General features: G+C 35.1%; 1 protein-coding gene across 1 annotated transcript in view; it reads right to left on the reverse strand.

Annotated features, from left to right (window-relative positions):
* The window catches only part of ANKS1B (ankyrin repeat and sterile alpha motif domain containing 1B), a 434,320-nt gene extending 407,791 nt beyond the window's left edge, over positions 1–26,529 (reverse strand). The window contains exon 1 of the mRNA XM_085321288.1: positions 26,257–26,529. Within this exon, the coding sequence (XP_085177414.1) occupies positions 26,257–26,390 (134 nt within the window). The 5' untranslated portion in view covers positions 26,391–26,529. The remainder of the gene's footprint in view (positions 1–26,256) is intronic.
* Positions 26,530–26,618: the final 89 nt, after the last annotated feature.

Genomic DNA, 26,618 nt, shown 5'->3' on the forward strand with positions numbered 1-26,618 from the left:
TTYATACCCATTCAAGAGAGCTATCTTTCCCCAGCTCATCAGCATGGTGAGAATTAAAAAGCCCTCCGTTGCCTCTGAGAATGGGACACCATCACTGAGGAGACTCAGAGTCATGAAGAGACCAAACTGCAGGATTCTATAGTGGCAGTGGTCCTGGCAAATGATAAATATAAGATATTTCTCAGGTAGATAAATCACACTATGGAAATAAAGATCTTGCAAACCACGAGATACAAACCACACCTGTTGAAAGAAACATATAATAGCATTGAATTTTATCATTTGAATTCATCCTTACATTCAAAATGGATCTCTGCTCCCTTTTAGACTTGAAAGCGGTTGGGTCTTTATTGGTTTCCTGTGCAGCAAAAGGAAATTGATTTTTAGCCATTCTCATCCAAGGCAAAAATGGGAATGGTCCTCCTACAGTAACAGGATTGGGAGGAGAGAAGTAAGCAAAGGTTTTCACCAGTGCCAGTGATGCCCAGCACTAGGATACCCAATGAAAGTACAGACCACCTATTCTAAACATCACTTTGAAGAAAAGAGAACGAATGTATGATTACAGCTCCCTGTTTCCAAAAAGAGGTATGGCATTCTTAGTGTATTAGACATACGGTAGTACTTTATGCTTCAAATATTGTTGGCACTTTGGCTGTGCACGGAACYACATAGGATCCATATTCTGCAGTGTGTTCTCTAATGAAGCCAAACTACCAACAAAGTTTGTAGCACAGAAAGGTAAAACAGAATCAACTGATGGTGATTCAAGAAAGGATTAACTAACAAAATTAAGATCAGAAACTGAGGTTCTGTTTTTTGCTTGATCAAGTTACACTGTCTAGACCTGAGGTTGAAATGATGGATCTCTGCTCTCTCTTCATCTCTCTTTCCTACCCAAATTTCTCCTATCCTTTGGAATTCCACAGTCAAATCATACTTTTAAAGAATATTATCTGTGTAGAATGCTCATGTTTAGCTGCTTATTCATTATGACTCATAAATTATTAATTGCTTTCCAGTATTTATATTACCCTTTTTCTGGATAACAATGGTCTTATTATGGTTTTCTTTCTATTATAGAACCTTGCATCTGAATGCTTTGAAACATATTTTGTTCAATTAGGATAAATTCAGATCTCTTCATATGACTTCCTGCTTTTCATCACTCCATCCCTACTGCTCCAATTTTGTTCCATATRCACTTTTCACTAGTCTGATAGTAAAGTATTCACCAAGAAGAGTGTGATATGAAAAAATACTGACAAAAACATCGGATAGCATCAAATCTGAAGCTCATCCCTTGTAAAAGAGTAGCTGAAATATCACCATTCAATGAGGAATGCACACTGGCAACGATATTTTGAGTTCTGCCTGCCAACCATTCCTTGCTGCACCTAGTGTGCTCTCTGCTCTTCTGCAGTGATATTTGTTTTCAGTCACATTATCAGATGCTACTATGACAAATGCCTGAGTACATGCTCCTATATTTTTTTTAATCAGCCAGACTGTGATTCTTATCAAATATAAAAATCAGGTCTATTTTCCATAATAACATTATGACTACCACTAATTCTTTTATTTATTACTATTTTGTCAGTCATAGTTGTCATGCTAGCTGGACTGTAATTCCCATTGGTAAATTTGCTGGTCTTTTCTAAATAGTAATGTTAGAACCCTTCCAGAACTTTCCTGATTTTCCAGTAGTTAAAATCAGTGTGTTAGAGATCTTCTCAAGTCATTCTTATGATCTGTCCAAGTTATCTATTTGTACTACCTATTAGTTTAAAATGTCAACAACKAGAAAATTCTTGTTACAACAGATTGTGAATAATTGGTCATCCTCTTTCATTTCAAGTCTTAAAAACTATTTTGAAAAATCTTTTTTTCTATATAAAACTGTAATTTTTAACACCACCACTTCTTAATACATACATTCTCATTGTAGCATTTCTTTTGATCTTTTTTTTCTTTTTTTTCTTTTTTACAGAAAAAGTGGATGGATAGAAATGTCTGTATTTTGCTTCTCTTCTTAATTTATAACATATCATTTTACACTCTTTTTTCTACACATGGTAGTGCTTCTAGTAATTGATTTTCAACTCTTGATCTTACTTCCTTAGACTGGAGCCTAGGTGTCAGTTTTTCAGTTCACTATTGCAAAGCCCTTTTATTTTCACAAATCTCTTCTAAAAAGAAGAGTATATCAAACTAYGAGAAAATATTGTCTGGCTGAAGCTGGAACACTTCTATGTTCTGTGCTTTGTATTCAGGTTTCCATGCTCCAATTTTGTGAAGTTTTTGTTCATTCACTTTAAAGTGCAGTTTTGCTACTGCACATTGAATTATGAAAAGGATACTGTATATGAGATAGGTAACACATAGCTTTCAAATATCTAGCTCTCCACAATGCAATTCAGAACCCTGAGTTAAATATCTAYGTTACCCGCAAATTGCACAGCCAGGCTTAGGCACATCAGCAAACACTTCATCAGAGAAGCATCTAAAATGAGAATACTCAGTGTGCAGCTGCCTAAAACAAGTCAAAGAGAAACACTGAAGATTAATCTATTTCTGAAAACCACTCCTGTTTCAAGGATAAGACATCTCAGGGCTGAAGAAAAATGTCCTCTCTTGTTTAAGATCCATAGTTCAGTGAATATAAGCAGCCATCTCCTTTTATGAAAGAACTGAGAAAAGCTGACTTATTTTCTTTTCAAAGGTGCTCAGTGATGATGACAAACCCTTAAAAAGAGGGATTGACAAAGCCACCTGGGAAAGAAACATCCTAGCCACTAATTCCTTAACCAGTGAATGGTTCTATATGTTATCTTTGGTTTAATCTAGAGAAAATATAGAAAAAAAATCATAAGAATATTACATCGTTTGACACCAGCTTTGCAACAGAACATTTCAAGCATAGAGAAGAGTAYAGATTTCTTCTGAGTAACTGTAACTAGTGTCTATGAGAAGGTCTGTATGGAATCTCTGAATGTAGGCTAAAAACTAGTGGTGGTTCTGAAAATGGCTTGTGTTTTTTAACGAAAGCTAGTTTAATTAAAAAACAAACAAAAATAACCAACACAGTTTGTAGTAAAATATATTTTCAAAAAWTTTTTTTTAGATCTAAGGGGCCATATCAAAAGAAAATAAGAACATCTCAGTTTTGCACATAGTAGCTGTCAGAACACAAGATATTCCTAAAATGCACTATACTTTCACAACTGATTTGTTTCTAGAATTTAAGACTAATAAGTTACCACATATCAGAAAGGATAGAATAAATATTGTCTCACACTCCATATGATCTGAAATCCTTCCAGATCCAAACAGAGATTAATTCCAGTTTCCATTACTGTTGGTCCTTTTTACAGGAAGTAGCAAAGGATGCACATTTCTCAGAGTTGGCACAGAARGGGAGAGAAGAACAGTCATAGAATCCAGAATACTTCAGCATTAAAGAGGCTGCTTACCACGTTAGCAGGAAAAAAGCGAATGGTGAACCTCATTTTGCTTTTTTTTTCTGCTGGGAAGAGAAATTAGTGAAGCAGCAGGCATCTCTCAAAAGGAAAGAAGATTAAGAAGAATCAGATTAGCCTGTGGTAGTATATGAGAAAAAATTGGGAAAAGGTATGGGAGCTGTATTAACTTAGAATTCTTAGGATGGAAGCACTTGTCYTTTGGGATTAAAGGGTTAAAGCAACAGATACTCTTATTGCTGTCAGCCTGGGCTCTCAGAGTTCAAATTTACCAATTATCCTGAAGCCAGCTGTCCCTACTATTCCATTCTATATTTAATAGCCTTGAGAAAATGTTATCTTTCTAAATTAAAATGATTTGCAAAAGGCAGAGTAAACCACYGCCAAGAAAGATATCCACTTAGCCACACACACACGTTCACCCTTACTGAATACATCCTGCTTTTACTATCTTACATCACATATACTTGTTCTTACAGAGCACTTACAGTTTTAACGAAGATACTTCAGTATTTTTATACTTTCCACCTGAAGTTCCTTCCTCCTACTTTATTGCTCCCAATAACAAATCAATTTTGAAATAAGCCTCCTTTTAATTCTTTGTTTGTAAACTAACAGATATAGCTTGGCTTACATTTTCTTGTTAAAAACTGACTGAAATGAAAGTTAAATTGAAAACACTGCAATTAAAAAAAAAGAGTGATTTATGGCAAAAGTTCAAGATAAATAGAGAACAATTTGATAATAAACTTGGTATGATATTACATTAATAACTCAAACACAAATTGRAAGACAAATATTAACAATAATTATTATCCTTATAGGACCTACTCAAGACTTATTAAGATGTATTCCCAAACAAAAATATTTGAATAGTTGACCTATTACTGTATAAGAAATTAATGATAATTACATTCTGAACTGTCTTCTGAGTTCTATTTCAATATTAACTCTGAGAATGCATGAAGAGTTATGCTTTACTTTGGTCACAATCATCACAAAATCTCTTTAGAAGGCATGCAGCCTGCATGAAAGACTTCTGAGGATAGTAATGCTAGATCTGTTTAAATTAAACCTCAACAGGTTTGATTAATCTGGTGTTGGTCAACTGTATGACGTTTCACTAACATTACCCCTTCTCATTTCTAATTCACTGTTACACTTTCCATAAATTTTCAATCCTGGACATTGCTAGACATAAACACCTGAAAAAGAAATAATCCAGTACTCCTGAAATGGAATAATCTAATACAAAGCTCACAGACGATGAGACAATTCCAAGTGTTTAAATGCATTATGCTTCTCAGAATGTCCGCAGAAGACTCTGAGGATGTGCATCCTGGCGTATTTTCCCAGATGAACCATATAGCTACATAACAGATTTTGCACCAACTAGCAGCAGGTACTGCCAGATTAGAATTCTCTGGTGTGTTTTAACACAAAAGAAACCAGGCACTATAATGTCTCCCAGACATCAAGTGTGTAAGTGACACCTTTTTTATTATAAACATCAAAGAAGGGGAAAACAAACACCAATTTGCAACCACTCCTGCAGGAGTGATGGGAAAAAAAAAAAAAAAAAAAAAAAAAAAAAGTAAGACTAAAAGTAGACAAGCTAAATTTGAAAGAAAATACTGACATAGCAATGTTACTTTTTTCCACAATTTTTATTTGATTGCCTCTTTGTATCGTATAATATTTGGGACTAGGAGTATTCTTATCATATGTTACTAGAGAGTTTAGGTATCAGGAGCTTTCTTATGTCTCTCAATTATTTTGATAGTATAAACAGAAGTATCTACATAGAGGAGCTGTMTAAATTACCTGATATCTTACCAATATCTGCCTACTCGGTACTCTTTCTATAGTCTGTCTTTATTATTTTATTTGCATTCTTATAAATATTCTTTAATTATTAAAGTTTTATTGATTTTTACCTATTCTTGTAGTTTATCAAGGTTTTACTACAGTCTAATACTGTCCTGTAAAGTATTTTGTAACCTCTGTTCTTTCAGCATCTGTAAATTTGGTTAATGTAGTTTTGATTTCCTCCTCCAAACTGAAAATACTGAACTGAATCATACCTTGGCATGTCCCCATATAAAAACTCATTCCAAGACACTGAACAAAGCAAACRAATAGGTTAGAGAAAAACAACCAGACCTTCTTCAGGTTACTTTGGGATTCAGACAAATTTATAAATCACAGAACCAGTAAGGCTGGAAGGCCCTCCGGAGGTCCAACCTCCCAAAGATTTCCCGGTGCTGGTTCCACTGGGGCTTATGAACCCAGGACCTTCAACATGTAAAGCACATGTGATAACCACTATGCTATCCGTCTACCATCCAGCTCTTCTTGTATTAAAGTAACCTTCTAGTTACTAACCTTAAATTCTGGCACAATAAGCTATCATTATCAGCATCTGTTTTTATTATCTCTCATCCAGTAAAACTTTAATCCACTACATCATTCATATTCAAGTTAATGCATTTTTTTCCTAATTAGGGTTTTAAGACTCACACTATCATTTGGTTTACCTAAATCCAATTATATATTTAAAATAAAAATGTTACATATGCTCTAGTCTCTTCACCATCCAATTTTATAATTCTATTTTTTAATGGAACTAAGTTTTTCATAAATTATGATTCATGAATTATTAATGTTTTCTGTTCAAGTCCTAGATAATGATTTTTTTTCTTCATATTCAGAATAAAATTGTAGAAAAACATGATATTGGATTTATGGAAAGCAACCTTCAGCATTGTGGTTTTTCTTTTCTGAAAACCATAAACCATATTGTGGGAAGATTTCAGTTCTCCACAGTTTTCTAAAAATAATAAAAAAAAATCTTAGATGAGATATTGCTAGCTAATAACCTTAATAAAATAAAACATGCCATCTTTATAACAAAAAGATACTTTATCATGTATTCTATAATTTGCTCATCTTCTTAGACAAATTTTACAAGGTTTTCCCCTTTATTTACCAGTCAAGTACTTAGAGAATTTATCTTTCTCTGGGATATCTGATTTCTAAAGGTGATCAATGCACTGGTATTCTAAAGCTAGTTCTACACTTTATATCATAGTAGTACTAGTGTACTGGTAACATGTTCTAAGTATCTGTAACATGCACACACAGTGGATACCAGCAAAATTGTGCTTTTATTGGCAAAACAGATGTCACTCATTCCCTTCCCTGAGTAACTAGTTAAACCTATAAAAGTACCTTCCTTTACCGAGGGATTTATTTTTTCTTTATATATCATTTCCTACACTTTCAACACTTTTCACAGCATCTTACTAGTTCTCTTAGCCCTATTGAGTATCATCAGTTTACTGGGKTTTTTTTTCTGCTATTAACTCTTCTTTGCAAGGCTCATCTGATTTAGTATTATTCTGTAAATTTAATACTCTCTTTTTTCTTTAAAAAGGAGGGSGGTTATCCCTAAGTTTTCATGCGCTTTCATGCATGAATTTTGAGAAGTCTCTTAAACCTTAAAAATATTTTAGGATACCTCCARTTATTTCCATACTACTGGATTATAGTATTGCCCTCATTCTACTATAATCACCAGATTTTTTATAAATAGCTAGTTTCTTGAGTATACTGTTCATGCACTAATGCATTCCATGAATTTGTTCATCCTACCATGCTGAATTAAATAAATCATGGACTCCTGTACATACCATGTTAAAAAGTTACTGCCAATCAGTAAAAAACAGATCCACACATGTTCTTTCACTGGCTGGCTTTTCTTCTTTCTTAATGGTAAATTTAGAAGGTGCCCTAGCAACATAGCCCATTATTAAGCTTTATCTCCACTCCCCAATGTAAAACCATGTTTTACTTTGCTTATGACCACAGCTGCTTTATTTGGGCTGGAATTCTTACGACAAATATCTATCTATCTCAGATGGAAGAATTCTAAGAAAGGAGGCCTAGAATCTTAGTAGAAAAAAAATGGARCTTTTAAGGGCAAGAAATGCAAGTGAGCAGCTGAACAGAAATTCAAAAAAAATAATTAAATTAAATGGGAAGACAGAAAATAGGACTGATCTAGTACAGGCTAGACAAAGAATTCAGAGAGGAGGAGTTGAAAGAATGAAAATGAGTGAAAAGACTGGAAATGTCAGCCTTCAGGGTAAGACTAAGAGTTGTGAAAGCATACAAGAGTGATATAAGAAGCATATGGCATCTGGAGTAAAAGCTAAGGCTAGGATGACAGTTGGAACAGATAAGAAGAGTTGAGCTTGCATGGAGTAGGTAGAAACATTTATAAGAGTCTCTGCTAGAGCACATTTCTCTAAGCCTAAATGGAATCCCAGGATACCTGAGCAAACATCACTAACACCTTTGGCAAAATGGTAATGCACATGGCCACTGGCTACTCCTACCAAGAACTTCATTAAAATAAAAAGAGTTCTCTGCAGCACATCTTAAAGTGCCATATCTGCTGCTGACCTACATCAGACCCATCTAAGTAGTGGCTTACAAGTATTATTTGGCCTGAAAGACGACTGTTTTTGCCATGTATGTGCAGGCTCTGAGCCATATGAGCTGTTAGCATGCAGCTGACCAGCTGTGATGCAAAAATTGCACAGCCCTAATGCATATGAGTGTCAATACCACAAACATGATGGAATTTCTAAATTTTCAGGTTTATTTTTCAAAAAAAAAAATCTAGATATATACAATTTTGTCAAAAGAACATTGCAAAAGAAAATAACAAGTACTAAAAATTAAGAAATATCACAAAAATTTTTGATCTTAATGCAACTCCTGCTTATGTATGCATAATCTTTGATTCTATGATCTATTAACTCTACGCTGTTTTTTGCATCAGTAGTCCTACCTCAGCCTATGTACGTGATCTACTCTGAAGGCAGGTCATAATTCTGCAGCCTGCTGAATACAGAGCCTGTTGAATGTAACATGACCAAACTGAAAGGGGAGTATTTATGAATGAATTAGAGCAGGGCATGTGCAGGGCAGTGCAACATTGTCCTAGAGATGTAGATTTTTCTACAACAGAGGATTTTTTGACAGTAGAAAAATCTTTTAACTCTAACTTTGCAAAAATGACCATTAAACATGTGTTCCTGATTTTCTGGGTGCTCAATTTCATATCCTGATTTTTGACTGTAAAAGTGCTGACTATTTGCAGTTGCCATTGTAGTCAGAGTAAACTGTGCTTTGCACTTTTAAATAGTAAAAGATAGATCATCTGTAAAATTGGGTTTTAGACATTTCAAACTAGGCATCTACAATTACCAAATAACACAGACCTTAATGTCTCAGAGCTTCACATATCCATTTTTTAAATGGAGTAATAATACCCTGTCACCAAACAGGGTTGATCTGAAAATAAATTCAATATGTTTGCAAAAAATTGCTGGAAAACATGAAGAAAATAATTCTCTCTATAATAACATCTGCATAATGTGCATGAAAGACATAAGTTTACACTAACAATGAGAAAATACTAAATAGTGGCTAAGTGAGCACCATCCATCTTGTGCTCTGAAAGGGGAGAGGACTTTATTTTAAGAATACTATGTGATTATGTCCAAGGTTCACCAGTATATACYAAGCATTTCAATATATAGTCCACACATCAGAGTTCACGGGCAATCTACAGACAAACTGCAACTCTGGGTACAGAGACAAAGGAACCGTCTTTGCATAAAGCCATTTTGGATCTAATAGAGCTCCTTAGCCAAACGAATGCAGTTACAGTGCTTCCAAAGCTAGCTAAGGTCTGGAAGAATTGTAGCTTGGGTGCAGATCTAGGCCAGGTGTTACTCCTCCAGGTATCTGAAACTGAGTGCAGCCATACGAATTATTAGCTGGTGTTCAGTGTTGACCCTGACACAGAAAACCTGATCCACAGAGAAYACAGGCAATGTTACTTCATCTTCTTAGAGCTTCTGAGTCTATGATAACTTTATTACCTTGTATGCAATAAAACATTAAATGATCAGATCCTAAACTTGCTCTCTGCATCTGTATGGCTCTGTGCCTAARTTAGTAAGATCTTTCAAAAATGGACAAGCTTATCAAGTGCAGTGCAGAAATATGGACCTCGTTCTTTGCAAGATAGCTTTTTTTTTCCATTGTGAATTATCTCATTCTCAAGATAACTACAAACTGATGGCAAAGAACTACCTTTCCATATCTTGTCTTTCTATCTGTTCTACATAGAATATACTCATCCATACTCAAAACTATCAGTATTAGCTATCAGAATCATAATCCTAGCCTTGTGTTACAGACCACTAAATTACAGTCAGTAACTTCTTTTTCCCACTTTTCTTGCCCTTCTATATAAGCAGTTAGGGTTCTTAATGTTTATTCCAAACCAACATTGTACATTTGAAATACCTGAGTGTTAATTTAAGGTCACTTTTGCTTACAACACACTAAAAAAGCCATTTTTCAACACAATATCCATCCAACACAATCTAGTAGTGCCACCAAATTCAATCAAATGTTTGTGAATCCAAAATCTTTCTTTCTTCATTGCCAGTAATCCCTAGTCACAGGTTTTTTTCTTTTCACTTATAGCTGTCATCTAAATTATCTCTAAAAATATATTAGACATCTTGATCTTAAGCTCTTAAATGCCTGAAGTGCTTCACGTTCCTATCAGTTATTTCTCCATAGACTTTTATTCCCTCCTGAACTTAAGTATCAACTGTCAAATATTCCAGGAATTCTTTATGATACTTGGATTCTAACACTCTTGATTCCTAGAAAAGAACACATACATCAAACATATTTCCCCAGTCTAAGTAAAATAAGTCTTTTCTCTCATTTCACTATTTTCCTTTTTAATATTCCACAGGATTATGTGTGACTTTGGCCTATTTTAATCTGATCATACTTGCCACTGACTCAGGGGGAAAGMAGGGAAGAATATCAAATTTACGGGGGGGGGGAAAGACATTAACTTCTCTTTTCACACTACTTCTCTTTGTCACTACATCCATCCAYCTAACTATTCATTTGCAGCTCACTTGACAATGTTCCTTGATTTGTTTTCTTGTGTGACTTTGTTTTGTGTGATTCTCTTTGTGAGAGAGAGAGGAGTAGAGAGGGAATGAGAGGGAGCTTCTTAAGAGAGACCTCTGCACTCTAAATCTTCACATTTGATAATATACATATTCAATAATATTCAGTATTTTACTGAACATTTTTTTCCCTGAACAGTTCAGCTAGAAGTCATTATGAACAGGAATTATGTCAGCTGATTAAAATTATTGTACAAATAAGGTATTTCATCACAGACAAAAATGGACTGATATCCATCTGAAAAGGGAACAGTTTTAAATCTCGTTCAGTGCCTAAACAGGTCAAACCTATCACTGACACACACTAAATTGTGAAGTTGTTACTAAGTCTATAAAATTATAGCCATAATACTTGAAAGAGCAGTTAAAAGCTCTGTACTTCTCTGAAGAAGAAAAAAAGAAAAATATCAGCTCACTTCAAACAGTTCTAATATCTCTGAAGGTACCATCAGAGCTCTGACATATGTTCCTTTCTAGTTCAGAAAAGCCTTCCCACAAAAATAATGTAGATGAGAACTATAATTTAGAAAGAATTGAATGGAGTGCATACAGAAAACTCCCTCACTTTGTAGCATATTGCAGTAACAATCCAGTGAGGTGTTTGACTTCCACTTTTTGAGTTTTTCATAATTCCACTTGTCTATGCAAGAATAAAACTAAGGTTCAATCTGAGGTTTGCTTCTAATTTTTTAAGCAGTAAAGAACAGAATGTGAAACTCAAGACTCAGCTGGATTATGACAGGAAAAGTTTCAAGTCCCTCTTTATCACTGTCTATTTTCCAAGTGAGTGTCCTGACCATAATGCTTTTGAGTTTTATTTTTTAAGTCTTCCTGAAACTGTTCTGTTTTGTTTATATAACTGCATAAAATTTTWGCATCTGAGAAAATGTGTGTTGGGWAAACCATCAGTTAGAAAACTATCTTGGGATAATGACTATATTAATTAACATCTCCATATCAGAGGTGAAGATAAAGTTATCAATTTACTACTCTTTGGATTCTCCTCCACAAATTCTATCTCACTGTACTGAGAACTTACATCACTACAAGTATAATCAAAATTAGTAGGGTTCCATCGAGAAATTGGTATTTTTCCATTAAAACAGGCTTTTAAAAAAATCTTTATACACTTGAATTTTACTGCCTAAGAATATGATTTGTTGCACTTCATGGCTTTGTCACACACTCAGGCACACCTACCAACATGGACTTCTACCTCTTGGAAAAAAAAAAAAAAAAGAGTGGGGAAGATGACACACAGCTTCAATGCCATTGTATAATTTGAGAAATATATGCCACTGGGGAAATGAAATTGCTCTTTTCACTGAAGTACAGATCTACCAAATGGGCATATATCTACATAACTATATCTATATTTATTTACATATTTTTCAAGACTATGCTTGAATTTATTTGCAAAGTTTCTTCAGTATGTTTTCTCTTGCTTGCACTATCTTCTGCAAGATGGGAGAATATCTAGCCCTATCTCATAAGCATTTATAAGTAACATCACTACTTAAACAGAAGAAGGTGAAGATAAAGTGAACACTTCAATTACTTAGAGAAACTGTAAAAGATTTAAGCTGCAGGTGAAAATTCTAATGTATGAGAAACTGATAGGCTCGCTGACTACTGATTAACAGGGAAACACATAAAGGCAACTTGGTAGTGTTCCAAATGGAAAAGAGAACCTAACGATCAAAGTGATAACAGAATTTGATATGTGTATTATTTAGCACAAACGAGAGTAATAACACTGTCTCTTTAGTGTATCCAGTTACACTGTGTCATTAATATGTTCAGTGTCCAGTTACTGAATACATTTCTAATTTCAGTTARTCAAATATATTTTCTTTACTTGGAACAAAGACCTACTTATCACTTTTAACAGAAGTTGGAATGAGTCTACATTCAAAAAAATACTACAGAAAGCTTCCCATAGGAATAGGAGGCGTATAAAGTAAAAGGTTACTGAGCAACAAAAAGAGCAGAAAATAAGTATAATTGAAATGTGAATTAAAGTTTAAGTGTGGTAGTGTGCTAAGTATGATGACAGATTAAGTCTGAGAACCAGTTTCAAGGGATGAAGGGCTAGCTTCTTTTCAGGTATAGAAATTACTACTCAGAGCAGATGCTTATTATTGTCTCAAAGAATCTGTCCCAAAAAATGTCAAATAATCACTTCAATATGGCGGAAAAAACTCAGATACTGTATTATATCCTAGCCTCAAAAGAGCAACTTAATACCAAATTATGAGAGGGATTATATTTCAGATGAGACATTAAAGTCAGGTTATTATTTTCTTTTCTGAAATTTTTCAGTGTAGGTTTACAAATCACTAGTCTTACTCCAATGTGTGTGTTTGTAGTTTTTTTCCAACACTTTCATATCTGGCTAAAAATTCTTTGTGCTATGTCTATTAAAACTAAACTGAAAATACTTTCAGAAACAAAATAATTCTTCATAAACTAATCAAAAACATTTTGTAAATCAATCTCAAATGAAGAACAAGTATTTAAATGTTCATGTTATTGCCAAGTTCTGTATGTTTCTTTGTACAAAAATGAGCCCTAATAAGAGTCACAGAGGGTAAAGAAATGTGTCATCAAAACCATAATGGATCTGCCTGTAAYGATCTGAATATAAAATTGCATATGATTAGAAGAATGCAGAGCCACGCTAAAAGGGACAGGACAGTCCCTTTAGCTGCTCTGCTAAATCTACCCTCACTTAAATTGTTCCTGACAATTCCCTATGCGAGTGTCAATCCAACGGCTTGAAAGGCAGCATCTGCTTTGTAGTTACAATGAAATAAATCAATCCCTTGCAGAGTTTCTTACACTTCATAGGTGGCTCATCTCATGTGCAATAAGTGTGGTAGCACAATGGCTGGTTGTCTAGAATGAATTTAGTACGTGGATTGTTTTCCATGAAACTGAGAATGAAAATTCCCAAACATCCATATTAGCTCAAGATTCTTTTCAGGAACATAACAGATTGTCCGTTTTACTAAAATGTCTTTCCTCTCAGGACGATCTCAGCTGTATTCTAGACTTTTCCAAGAATCCCAGAAGACTGCTAGAATACATGCAACACGATGGCTGCCGAAGCCACTGACAGCACCACAGCATCTCACAAGTCAAGTGAAACTTTGAGAGATGTCCACTATGAAATGACCTGCTGGAAAAAATGGTTCTCAATTCCTCTTTAGAGTTTAAAGAGAACTTACCCAGAAATGGTGACATCTTGTGTCATTTAAGAAAGTCGTATTTTGAAAGGAAATTTGGGTAAAGGGTTACTACGAACTGAAGACTAGCCAAAGTATTGTACTGACTTTCAAGAATGTCTAGACATTTTGGCTCCATCCTTTAAAGAGTAGGCCTGAGACCAGCTGTCTCATTATCTCCTGAGTTTCTTTAACCCAAGAATACATTTAAACAGAAATACCACAAAGGGACTCAGCTCCTTCCCTCTGTCTTTTTTTCAGAGCTGGTGGTTTCGATTTTGGCATTTTCCCAACTAGCTATTGCAGATTCATTCACATACACTATAGATCTGTTGAGCAAAGATCAGACAATATCTTTTTCTTGTCTCTCTCCAAATAAATTTACTTGCCATTTCTTAGTCTTTATCAGTCTTAGAGTAAGGTCCTGAAAGTGAACCTCTAATTCTCTGCCCATGAAATAATTTTGTCTCAATTCCCAAATCAGTCCCATCTCCCTGCTCTTATCACTTTTGGCCACCATTGAGTCTGTTCTTCAGGCTTCCAAATTAATTTTGCCCTAAATTCTCTTTTTCTATGCCTTTGTGAAATCTAGTGCCTCTTCCATTCTCTAAAAGCATTAATTTAGGTCTCTTTCAATTTCTTCCATACTGGTCTCCCTGGCCTTGGAATGGGCATCTGCAGCAAGGTCCTCTTTTTCCCCCTTTCAAGGCTGGCAGAACAAACCTCACGGTTCTTCACTCTTTATCTTTTTCCCCTCAAGCTGGAGGTCACAGTGAAAGAAAGGAGGGGGGGGGTTATTACAAAAAGGAGCAAAAAGAAGAAATTCTATGAAAACAATACTGAGTTCCTGAGGGAAAGGGGAAAAAAGCTCTGACTGTCTCTTACAGCTATCCTAATTAGCTGATGTACCCCTTGGGGGCTGTGTACTGAGACAGGCAACCTAACAAAGGGGATGTTCCCTCAACTGTTTACTAGACAGACATTTCTTAGTAACCTTACTTTCTTTTCTCAAAACTTATTTTCTGGGCCTGTGCCTCAGTATAACCAGGTGAGCTTTAAAGCAAGAGCAGGAGAAGTAAATATTATAACACTTCATTTAGTGACAAAAACCATTATATATATATATTATATATATACACACATATATATATTATATATATATACACATATATATATATTATATATATATATACACACACATATATATATATATATTGGAAACCCACCAAAAGATTTCTATTGTTGTTGGTCCTTTTCTGATGTTTTCACCCATACTACTCTTAGATGGTTGTGGAACACTTAAATGATTCCTAYGGCAAGAGTAACCTACAAGAGTAACCAGATCTCAGATGTGAAGAGACCATGTAATTAATGTCAACTCGAAGTATATTTTGCAAGTTAGCAACACATTTTTCCATCATACAACCCTTACCAAGACAAAGATCAAGTGTSTGAGTATCCATCAAAGTTAAAAGTCACTCCACATTTTAAAACTGACTAGATTTTGCTTAGCCATGAGACTAATGATCTAACATTGTGTGAGAAACATTACAAAAAATTCAACCAACTAAAACTTATTCCTAAACACTAACTGAAGAAGTCATTGGTCCAGTTTTAGTCAGTGAGTCAAAGATTCTACATGTGATTGTATCAGACATATTCAACAAGAGACAATACATAATGAAAATAAAATGTTCTCATTCCAGCATATCTGARTCTTTTTTCTCACAAGTTAATACCTTAATATTTCTAATATTGAATGAATTTTTGCATTTTGTTGCCTGCAGCCTTTTAATTTTATAAGTTCCCAGATCTCTCCTTTCAGCAAAAATTTACTTGTGTTTAACTATTATCTTGCACTGCATTAGACGTAAAAGGAAATATCTATTAAAATATACAAAAATACATATTCCATCCTTTAAAAAGTCAGCATAAATTATGTTGTCCATATAATAATCATCTGAAGTGTCAAATAATCAGTCATTTTGGCATGATTTTTAATTTGTTCATTTAAAAGAATGGTAAAATTATGGAAGATGAGTTAACTCTCACTTTCCTAATATGATTACCTTATTTTAATAATAGTACTATATTAAAAAAAAAGATTGAAGTATCTTCAAAAATACCACAACATACTTCCATCTCAATAATAAAATTTTGGCACTGCTATCTTGGAATGGGGAAACAAACACTGCAAACTAAACTATTAGTCTTTAGGGGCACCTCATTAAACAATGGCTTGTTAAATGGAAAAGCAGATAGAAATATATATTAGACAGAAAAGCATATTAAAAAAATTACTGAGGTTGCAAAGTCAAGAACTGAAACACTAATATATCTTAGGACAAAAGTGCCTCTTACACATATCCCTYTTACACATATATTTTAGCCTTAATTACAGGAGTCTGTATTATTTTCCCCTGCGCAACAAACAACACCAGTCTTGGAATGGTTAAGGGTCTATAATGGGGATGACTTTTAAGAACTGTTTTATTTTGTAAATCAAAGGAGTTAGAAAGTTCACTTGTATTTACAAAATTAGTTAAATGAGTGAAGGAAGTAGTTTAATGTTGCACACCAGAAGTACTTTTCTATCTGTGCCTGTTCTCCAGGAACAAGTCATTGAACATCTGAACAGATCTTTCACAAACACTCAGTAACAGTGATTCCCACCCCCCCCAGACAATCAAAGTACCCACAGTTACAAGAAAAATTATGTCTGAACATATAAAATGCTACATAATGTATAAAGATTTCCACATAGTACTTCATTAAGATATGAAATCCTTGCTGTGAGAAGTTATGAATGCTAAAAATTTGCATTGCTTCAAAGATCAATTGAGCAAATTCATGTAAGAAAAATCCACTGCAGCTCTTAAATACAAAGACAATACATCTGGCTCAGAAAGCTGCTGTAAATTGTTGGAAGCTACAAGAATATGCTGGAGGAAGTATTACTATATGCTTGCTCTGGTGTTTATACTCTTACCAAGACACCAGCTTTTAGCATCTTAACTTCCAGCCACTAATGGACACAGAATATTGGGCTAGATAAACCTTTATTCTGAGGCAGTACAGCTATTCCTATGTTTTTACACTACTGACATTAATATTGTGAAAATTGAGCTCCTAGTACTCTTCAGTTGGAAAGTCAAAATTAAGGTGAGAAGTATCCACTGATCTTTCTGTGCTTCAGTTACCATTTGTAAACTGTAGATATCAACACCCTTCCTCAGTCACAGAAGTACTGTGAAAATAAACTCATTAAAGTTGTGAAGTAGTCAGATACTATAGTGACAAACACCACAGAAAAGCCCAGGAGAAAAATTAATCATTCTTTTTCTAGAGCAGAGTTTGAATAGTGTACAATAAATAAGGCTCAGGGCTAAACACTGAATTGTAAGGAGAAAAAAATATTGAATAATTGCTTATTCAATGAGAATTGTTTATCCCGGGCCATGACTGAGGCAAAGACCTTGTGGAAAAGAGTGTGTGACCATGTCCTTAAAAAAATATAGTGCCTACATTCCTGGGGTCTAAATWAAAACTGTGCAGACAACCTCATTTTTACCAATAACAACTTCTGAATGATTGGCTTTCTATGATGATAACATTCTTTTAATACAGTTTTAGACATGTAAAATTTTCTTGACCTTAAAAAAAGGAGACTAAAACTCCACAAATTCCACCATGTGGTGTCATATCGGTAAAACTTTACTAGAAGAATTAAGACATCTATATCCATCACAACAACCTCCTCCACTTAAACTGATGGAGTGACTGATGGCACTTTGTTAACCTCTATTTATTTGAGCACTGAAAGAAAATGGACAGTTTGCCAATAGATTTCATGAATATTTGTTAACAGCAGAGAAATATGGAAATTTCAGGCTCTGAATTAAAAGTATATTTCAGTGGATATATAGTCCATCTTCATTTTGCTGAATGCAACTCCTTTTGCTCTGTATTTTGTCTCTTAAAATTGCCTGTTCTACACATCCACCAGTGCTACCCTCCTTAGCCAACCAGTCTCAATTCTAATATTCATTTCCTTTACCAGCTATTTCTAGCATGCTAACCTTCTCAGATGTTACACACAGTCTGCCTGCCCAATCAGTCCAAGTACCCGTAATTCAAGTCTCTCTCTCTCTCTCTCTCTCTCTCTCTCTCTCTCTACTTGTTTCCCTTTCAACCTATTTTCTAGCTACATCTCACCCAGAACACATGCCTAGTCAATTCTCTTCCAGGCGCTGTTTCCTGCTTATGTCATGACTGAAATGCTTCTGAAATCAACATCTATGCAGTCTACATGAAAAAAAAAAAAAAAAAAAAAAGAAAAAGAAAAAAAGAAAGAGAGAGAAAAAAATGGCAAATAACAGATTTGTAAAGTATATTGTAAATAAAATACGTAAATGTTATTTCTACGTTTGGTATACTTGGTTCTCTGAAACGATACTTGCGTGCATTATGTGAGAAGATACCTGGATAGATCATTAGATCACTTAGTTATACAAGATATTGCTCTTCAATGAACGTGCACAAAGCAGGAAGGGAAGTAATTGCAAATTACTTATGAGTATAATCTGACAAATTAGCTATACAGATGAYAAGGAGGATATGGAAGTGGATAAATAATTACTTAAGAAAAATGAAAACTAAAAGTAAGCGTAAATTATGTTATTTAAGAAACCTTACCATTGACCTATTTCTGATCCAGGGGTCAAACTGCTAATATTAATGTATTGGGTTTTTTTAAACTGAAAAGATAACCTAAATACACAGTTACTACTCATCGCTAGTGACATCTAAAGACAGAAAACAATGTCTCTCACAAGTCAGCAAGTAAACATAAAGGACATTAAATTCACAGTTAACTTTCAAAATTACCAGTAGCAGACACACTGGAACATTACATCACAAAGGTTTGAAATTCAGGCCATGTTCAGTGGAAAAATATCCATTCCAAAAATATTCACAATTCTGATTTATAAGACTCCTCTTTTTTCCCCTTTTCCAAAAGGCATTTCTTTACTGCACGCTTCACAGACTCACAGAATGGTTGAGGTTGGAAGAGACCTCAGAAGATCATCTAGTCCAACCCGCTGCTCAAGCAGGGTCACCTAGAGCGTGTAAGACAGGGCTGCATCCAYGAGGGTTTTGAGTATCTCCAGAGAAGGAGACTCCACAACCTCTCTGCGCAACCTGTGCCAGTGCTCTGTCACTCGCACAGCGAAGAAATTCCTCCTCATATTCAGGTGGAACTTCCTGTGGTTCAGTTTGTGCCCACTGCCTCTAGTCCTGTTGCATGGGACTATTAAAAAGAGTTTAGCCCCATCTCCTTGACACCCTCGCTTCAAATATTTATAGACATTGATAAAATCCCTCCTCAGTCTTCTCTTCTCCAGTTTAAACGGGCCCAGCTCTCAGAACCATTCCTCAGAGGGCACATGCTCCAGTCCTCTGACCATCTTTGTAGCCCCTTTGAAGTATCTATTTGGGGTGAGATGAATCTCCCTCTAGGCTTCTATAACTGTATTGACTAGATCTCCATCGACTATAATGGGAATTTGGGCACACTTCAGACACTTCAACACCTATAGAGAAACAGTTATCATTTGATGTCTTAAACTGGAACCAATTTTCTTTTTTTTTAGAAAATGTGTATGCAACAGATAGGAAATAGTGTAAAATGATTTTAATAAAAGCACAACCTCATAGAATTAAATTTCACCAAATCTTTGCTATAGTAGATAGATATACGTTACTAGAAATTCACAGAGGTTAAATTAGGTACAGAAGAGTTTTAATATTATTTCTTAAAAGCAAAACGAACATATTGAAAATACTGTCAATAGAAAGAAGAAATTAAAAAGAAATAAAAGTCTTCACATAAAGGCTATAAAGTTCAAACAAAATGTATTCCCTCCTTTTCAAAAGGATCTATGTACATGAAGATGTCGTAACAACAGGCAGGAATTTATACTGTTCATTATACCTTATGTATTTAACACAAAAAGTTCTCAAAATATTTTATCYTGAAATAATAAAAATGGTTAGGATGTGTACTCTGATTGGAAGTGGCCAGGAGAGAAATCCCAYGGCAGAAGGGAATTCCCCAGCCATGGAACGCTGGTACCAGTCCTCCCCCCAGGGAAAGCAGGCTAAGCTTGCTGAAGGAAAAGGAGTGTAACTGCACGCTACACTGTACTGTCTCTTAGGGATTAYGTACCAGTAGCATAAATTAAAGTAGCTTGTAGGATGCCTCAACTAGTGCCCATAGAAATTACCTAGCACTTTAACCTGTTCCTTAATGGCTCTATCCATGACATAAAGCTTAAACTGAGGCAAAGAGGAGAATCTGGTTGGAGACTTTTAAAAACAATGATTTGTTCTTCTTGATCAATAGTGTATTGACTGTGAAAATGCTTGTCTGGRAAGCATCTGTATTTGCTCATCATAACATTTCTAACCTTGACAAGTCACAAGATAACATCTTTAAAAATACATCAGTCTTCATTTTTCTATTTCACTTCTACTCCCCTCTTAGCTTCTGCTGTAACACCACCACTTAGAACCAGAGATATCATACATCAGATTTAAAGAGGTAGAAAGCAGCATTAATTCTATTGGATCTCCAAATGACTAAAGTCATCAATGTCAGACAGGAAAGAAAACAAGGTGATGATCACAATGTATCTATATGGTCCATTGCAGAGTTAGAAATTACTTATCTTCTAAAGAATTCTTGTAAGCTACAGATAATTCCATTGTTTTGCTCTTTTTCCTTACCTTCTCTTCAACCTTTTTGTAAAATTTCTCATTTTAGTCTTTCCTGACTCCATCAGTAACTCCATCAGTCCCCCCAGCACTGCTACATTACATATCTTGATTCTTTCTATTGGCAGATATCATGACTGAAAAAGATTTTACATCAGATCTTGCTGACCGTTATCTACATTTGTTCTAACAGACTTCAGAAAATTCATAGAATGTAAACTTGAAGTACATTCAGGAAACAAGATCTGGCATGAGSAGAAGGCAGAGTTTATCTGCAGAGATTGACTACAGAGCTGCAAATCCAGGGTCATGTTGAGCTCCTAGGGAATATTTATTACTCAAACTTCCTGAATTTGTCTTATCCTTAATAACATAATTTCTACCAGATGTCCTGAAAACTGATCATGTTGCTACCTATACATACTGTAAATATTTCAAACTTGTGAAGAAATCTAAGGAACTTAGTAGATAGAAACTTGTCTAAACTTTGACTGAAAGCATTTATCAGAAATAAGAATAAAAATAAGTCTAAGAAAGATATAAAATACAAAGTGAAGGTTAAGTTTCAAAAGAAGCCCACATATTTGAAAGGGTAAATATGCAGAATGAAGACATCAATCAACTATCACTAATACTGAAGAGCATGTACTAAGTGCTGAAGTAATCATTAATTTCCATTTCACACTAATGGACAAAAGGAAGAAAATGAAATTTATGTTCCCAAAAGACTTAAACTTCCTACTTTGTCAGGATGATGAAAGTGATTTGGGAATCTGGGAATGCGGGTGGCTGTTTGGGACATCAGTACAAAAACCTGAATGTATTAATTAAAAGTAGTGCAACTAAAATTAGAATTAAGCATAGACTAATTGGATACCCTGTTGACCTACATGTAACAAATCCTTGCCAGTCTCTTATTTGTGCTGATTGTCTGAAACAAATAGCTTGTAACATAGAAACATGGGACTAAAAGTGATCTCAGAAGTGTAGGAGAACTTCAACCTAAGAAAGTTTGTTTCTCTTTTTTCAAACAATGCAATTTGTAACAAAAAACAGAAATAGTATCTTTATTGATATTGGGATTCATTATTACTTCAAATAAAAAGTGAAAAAAACTTTGTTAAAATTTTAACCAAAGCTTCATATAATATTTTACTACTTTAAATACTTTCTGCTCTACAAACTCTTTTTAATTGTGATCAGATTTTACACTGGAAGCTGAAAGAATCATGGGGCTTCCATGCACAAGCATAGAAGTAAATCCRTGTAGTTTTCAGTGTGCACTGAGGCCATAGGGCTAAACTGTGGCTTTGCTGCGAGCAAGACGCTGCTTGGAGAAACAGATGAGGAAACAGATTGTGACTCACAGACTGACAATCTGCTTGCTGGGTTTCTTATACTTTAGAGGAGAAATATCACGGGCCAGCCCTATACACGGTGTAGCTGCACTAAGTAACAATAAGCAAGAATGGAGCCATTCCCTGCCACAGTTTGCCAAGTGTGGAAACAGCTCCATGCAGGCTGCTCCGCCCTCCCATGCTGTGTAATAGAAGTAGCCAACAAAGAGCAAAGCGGGGCCAACTCACCCTTCCCTATTACTCTGTGCCAGTTCACATAGTAATTCACATTCTGCCCCTTAGTCATGTCAAAAACCCRAAGTAGTTTTAAAATGCAGTTAAAGTTACAAAAAGACTAAAAGTTAGCATTTTAATAAAAACTACCCATTTTTCTTTATGCTGCAATATATAAGTAAGGCAAAAAGAGTTGTATGTCACTGCCTACTGCAAAATGACAGAAGGTCTCTGAGATTTATGAAAACCTTTAAAGCTATTTTTACTAAAACACTTTCAAAGAAACTAAGCCTGTCTCTATCCATTAAAGCAAATTGGTTATCCACATACACATAACATAGTTCTATTGGGCAATCAAATTAAAAGATAAGGAAAATTACTGTTTTTGTTAGAAGCAATTTACATTTTCTTATATTATTGTATATTTTAAATTATTTAATGTATATTTAAGGGCTTGGGACACAGGAATGGAATGATATATTCTGTTAGGCGAAGCATGGGATTTTGCACCCAATTTTTCTGGTTTATGCTGCAATAATAATAAAAAAAACCAATAAAAACATTTAAAAGTCAGTAAAAGTTTTCCTCTGTTCTTTGCAATCTATTACAGTCATAAAGTATTCCTTTTTTTTTGCCAAATTCTGAAACACAGCTAGTATACTAATGTGTGACAATTCCAAGAAGTACAATCCCAGAAGAAACAGAGAAAAGAAATTTAACTTACAGTCTGCCTTCTGAGATATCTCAGAATATGCTAGTCTCACAGTTACAGAACAGATCCCAGATCTGCCATGAACTGCTGTTCTTCTTGGAGTCAGTAGCCTACACTCAGGTATGCAGTGCAACTTTAGATGCTACTTTATCCCACCTGGGCTCTAGCTCCCGAAGGCATGGGTACATCTTTAAGTCCCCACAGGAACCTGTACTTGTATACATGCTTTAAATAGCCTTCCTAAACAGTGGTGTTGTCCAGAACTGTGGTCATAATTCAACATGATTCAACAACTTTTAAGCRAAAAGTCAGCCCTTTAAAAAACAGATAATTTACTATGTAATTAACATCAGTGAAAATGTTCAGCTATTAAATAACCATACAAAGAGTTGCCCTGTTATTCCCCCAAGTGCTGTAAAATATCCTAAAAGTTAGAAGAAAAAAAAATATATAAAAATGGAAATAGAAGATCAGAGTTCATATAGAGTTTGTTCCTTGTTTCAGAATACAATCAATGTGCATTKGTCAATTCATGAATATTAAATTTTATTTACAAGGTAGATAATTACTGCACAAGCAAATATCAAAAGACAAAGAAATGCACCAAGGTTCAGCCATATGAGCTGAGTTGTGTCCAGCCCTTATGCGGCTACTCAGAGAAAGAACTGAAGGGAAAGTGTGCTGTTACTTAGACCAACACGGTACATACAGYATTAGCCCACCTGTACACTGAAAGACTTGAACTTTTTCAGTCTAATGCTAGGAACAGCATTGCCAAAAGGAACTGAAATAGCAACATGGGCTCTTCTTATTACAACAGGACAGGCACAGTGCTGGGGAACCATTTTGGGAATTGAGCAAAATTATGATCAGTGAAACACCAGGAGACACTATAAAGAATAATATCTCCTAGAGACCCCAAAAGCATGATGAAACTCTGCAATGGCTTTAAAGACTGGCACTTCTATAAAGACATTATTACAGCCCACAATATATTCATTCTATAAAAAGAAGAAAACTATGCCCCTCTATTTTTTCTATAGCTTGCTCTTCATTATACCTGTCAAAACTAGTTTTCAGTCTAATAAATTACATGCAAAAAAATGTATAAAGCTATTTCAATTAGTTTTCTATCAAAAAATCTTCAGATTCCCCCATCATCAAGTTCACACTTTTATACAGTAAAATTATAGCTCTTCTTCGCTATTGGCAGTAAGTGTTGTTTTCCTAAACAGGCTTAAGATGTTGGTAAGACTCCCTTTCAAAATCCTTTCGTTGTTTCCATGTGCTCTGTACGAAGATAGCATCCAATCCTTTTGGCTTAATTTTGCATGTCATTCTGGATGTAATCCATTATACCCATAATTATCAACATCAGTTAAATCATATAACTTCTTCACACAAAGRTATGGTAAAATACCTAGCACATGCAATTCTTTCTTGAAAATACTTCCTGAAAGGGATAGTAGTTTCTATCTTGAGTATTCCTAGTAAAATCAATGCAATTATCAAGATCCCCTCTGAAAAGTATTATGTTCAAAAGTATGTTAGATTGTGAATGTTTATGTATCAGTCCATTATTGAATTCTTTCTAAATGTATTAAAATAACTTTTTAAATTAGAAAAATTTTAGCAGSTGAATGTTAAATTCTTAATTTAAATTTTTGAAGTTACCTTTACAGAAGCTATAAACATTCTTTATAACATAAGAAAGAAATACTGTAAATAAAACAGAGCACGTTTTCCTTTTCTCTTATTTATGCTAAGTGTCCTCACAGGAAAAGAATATACTTGAGTTTACAATGTGAAATACTTAAATTCTCAATAGCAAACAACAACTGTCATGACCCATCTGTATGCACAAAACACGTGGTGAATGAGTTCTGTATACATGAAGTAAAACATTTCTGTTCAATAAAAAGGAAAAACATAAGCAAATACACTCCCTCCGGATAGACAGCATCTGTGATACACAACATGAAAGTATCAGTGCACAAATATAGCACAGCCACTAAYTAGCTCTAAATCAAGTCATTGCACAAAGCATTCAATAGAATTGGGATTATAAATTCCATTCTTACCAAAAACAGATACCTCTTTTTTAAATAAGTAAGATTTATCTTTTAAATCTGACCGKTTATTTGACTTAAATTCTTTCTAAGCAGACTATTCAAGTACAAAATGCAGTGGTACAAAATGCAGTTGCACAGTGTATTTTGATTTTGGTCATTGGGCTGGTAATTAAGTAATAGTTCAACAGCTAATTGAACTGGGACATCATAGAACTTTGGTAAACTCTGAATACCTGGACTGTTGTTATTTACAGTGCTAAAAACACCTTTAAAATAAAAAGGCTTTAGAGTTCAAATAGGTATAATTTTGATAATTATACTAAATTTACTCCTACAAGGAATAGTAGAAATAATAAATTATAGTGACTACGAGGTAATGGCAAAACCATCTCAAATGTGTTTTCATTTAAGCAATTTCCATTTCTCTATGCCTTTTCTTTCTCTCCCCACCCCCCAAAAAAAAAAAATCTAGTTCGAGGTCAATAGTGTTCCAGTTCATTTTGTTTTCTTTGGTTATGCCTACCGTAGTGTTTAACACTGGCACTAGGCTGTGTGCTGCAGATCTTCTCTGTTTGAATAATATCAAATGTCATAAATGCTTGTGATAATAATCTTACTTATAGCATGATGAAACTTAACATCAAAGCCCTGCTGCAGATTGCCTGAGATATGACTAATGCCTAAAGTTGAGTCCTTTCACCCAACATGGCCAGTAACCCAGTTTCACTCCACTAAATCCAGGTACCTTTAAAGTAATGCTGCTATTACCTAACCTGCTCTATAAGTTTTACACATCCTCTGTCTTGATGTCCTCTCATAAAAAGATTCTCATTCTTTGTTTTATAGACTCATTACTACGGCATGCTTAATTTCTTCTGCAAGTGAGGGTAGCAACTACGGGTGAGGGTGTGGGGTGAAGCTATGTCTTTTTACACAGAATTTCAAGCATGCAATAGCTTTTCTGTGGTTAACACCTCCATCAGAGATTGAAAGTAGATATTTGAAGATGAAATATCACAGGAAAGGTGAGAATGATTAATATAGTGTACATTTTAGCCCAGGAATGAAATTACAAGTTCTGCACCAGAGCTAGTAATATAGAATGAACAAGTACCTACTGTCGCATTGAAGGCACGAAATTCAGTATTACTATATTAATAAAATGACTGCCTGTGACTTTAAACACAGGCACACTTGTACTTGGCTAGAGAGTGAACGATTTATTGTTACGGTGAGGAATACAGGAATGGAAATTAAGACGAGAGGGATGATGATGATGATGATGATGATAAAAAAGAGGAGGTTAATATCCCCAGCATCTGATGGGGAATGATGTCCCTACCTCAGCAAGCTGGATAAGGGAATAGCTCCAGATCCACTGCCCAGGATCCCTCCTTTCCTCCCAGACAGGAGTTTCTCCACCAGAGCCACATTCCCAGTGCGAGCAGCTTCCAGCAGTTCCTGGTCCTTCCCCATGGTCAGTAACCAAGCAGCCCCCTCGCACGCCCCGCCACACACCAGGGGAGCCGCGCTCCGGGCCACCGCCACCCCCTCTCTCCACAGAAGGGCCTCCTCTCTCCCCAAAACCCTGCCTCGGAGCAGAGATTCCTGCAGTCCCTTCCACACCAGCAGGAGCAGCAGCAGGAGGGAGGAGGAGAATCACCTCCTCCTAGTTTCAGTAGATCATTTCTGGGTGGAGTGTGG

Source organism: Rhea americana, unplaced genomic scaffold (assembly GCF_003343005.1).
Source record: "Rhea americana isolate MKP2758 unplaced genomic scaffold, rheAme1 scaffold_69, whole genome shotgun sequence".
In the NCBI taxonomy this organism is placed as follows: domain Eukaryota; kingdom Metazoa; phylum Chordata; class Aves; order Rheiformes; family Rheidae; genus Rhea; species Rhea americana.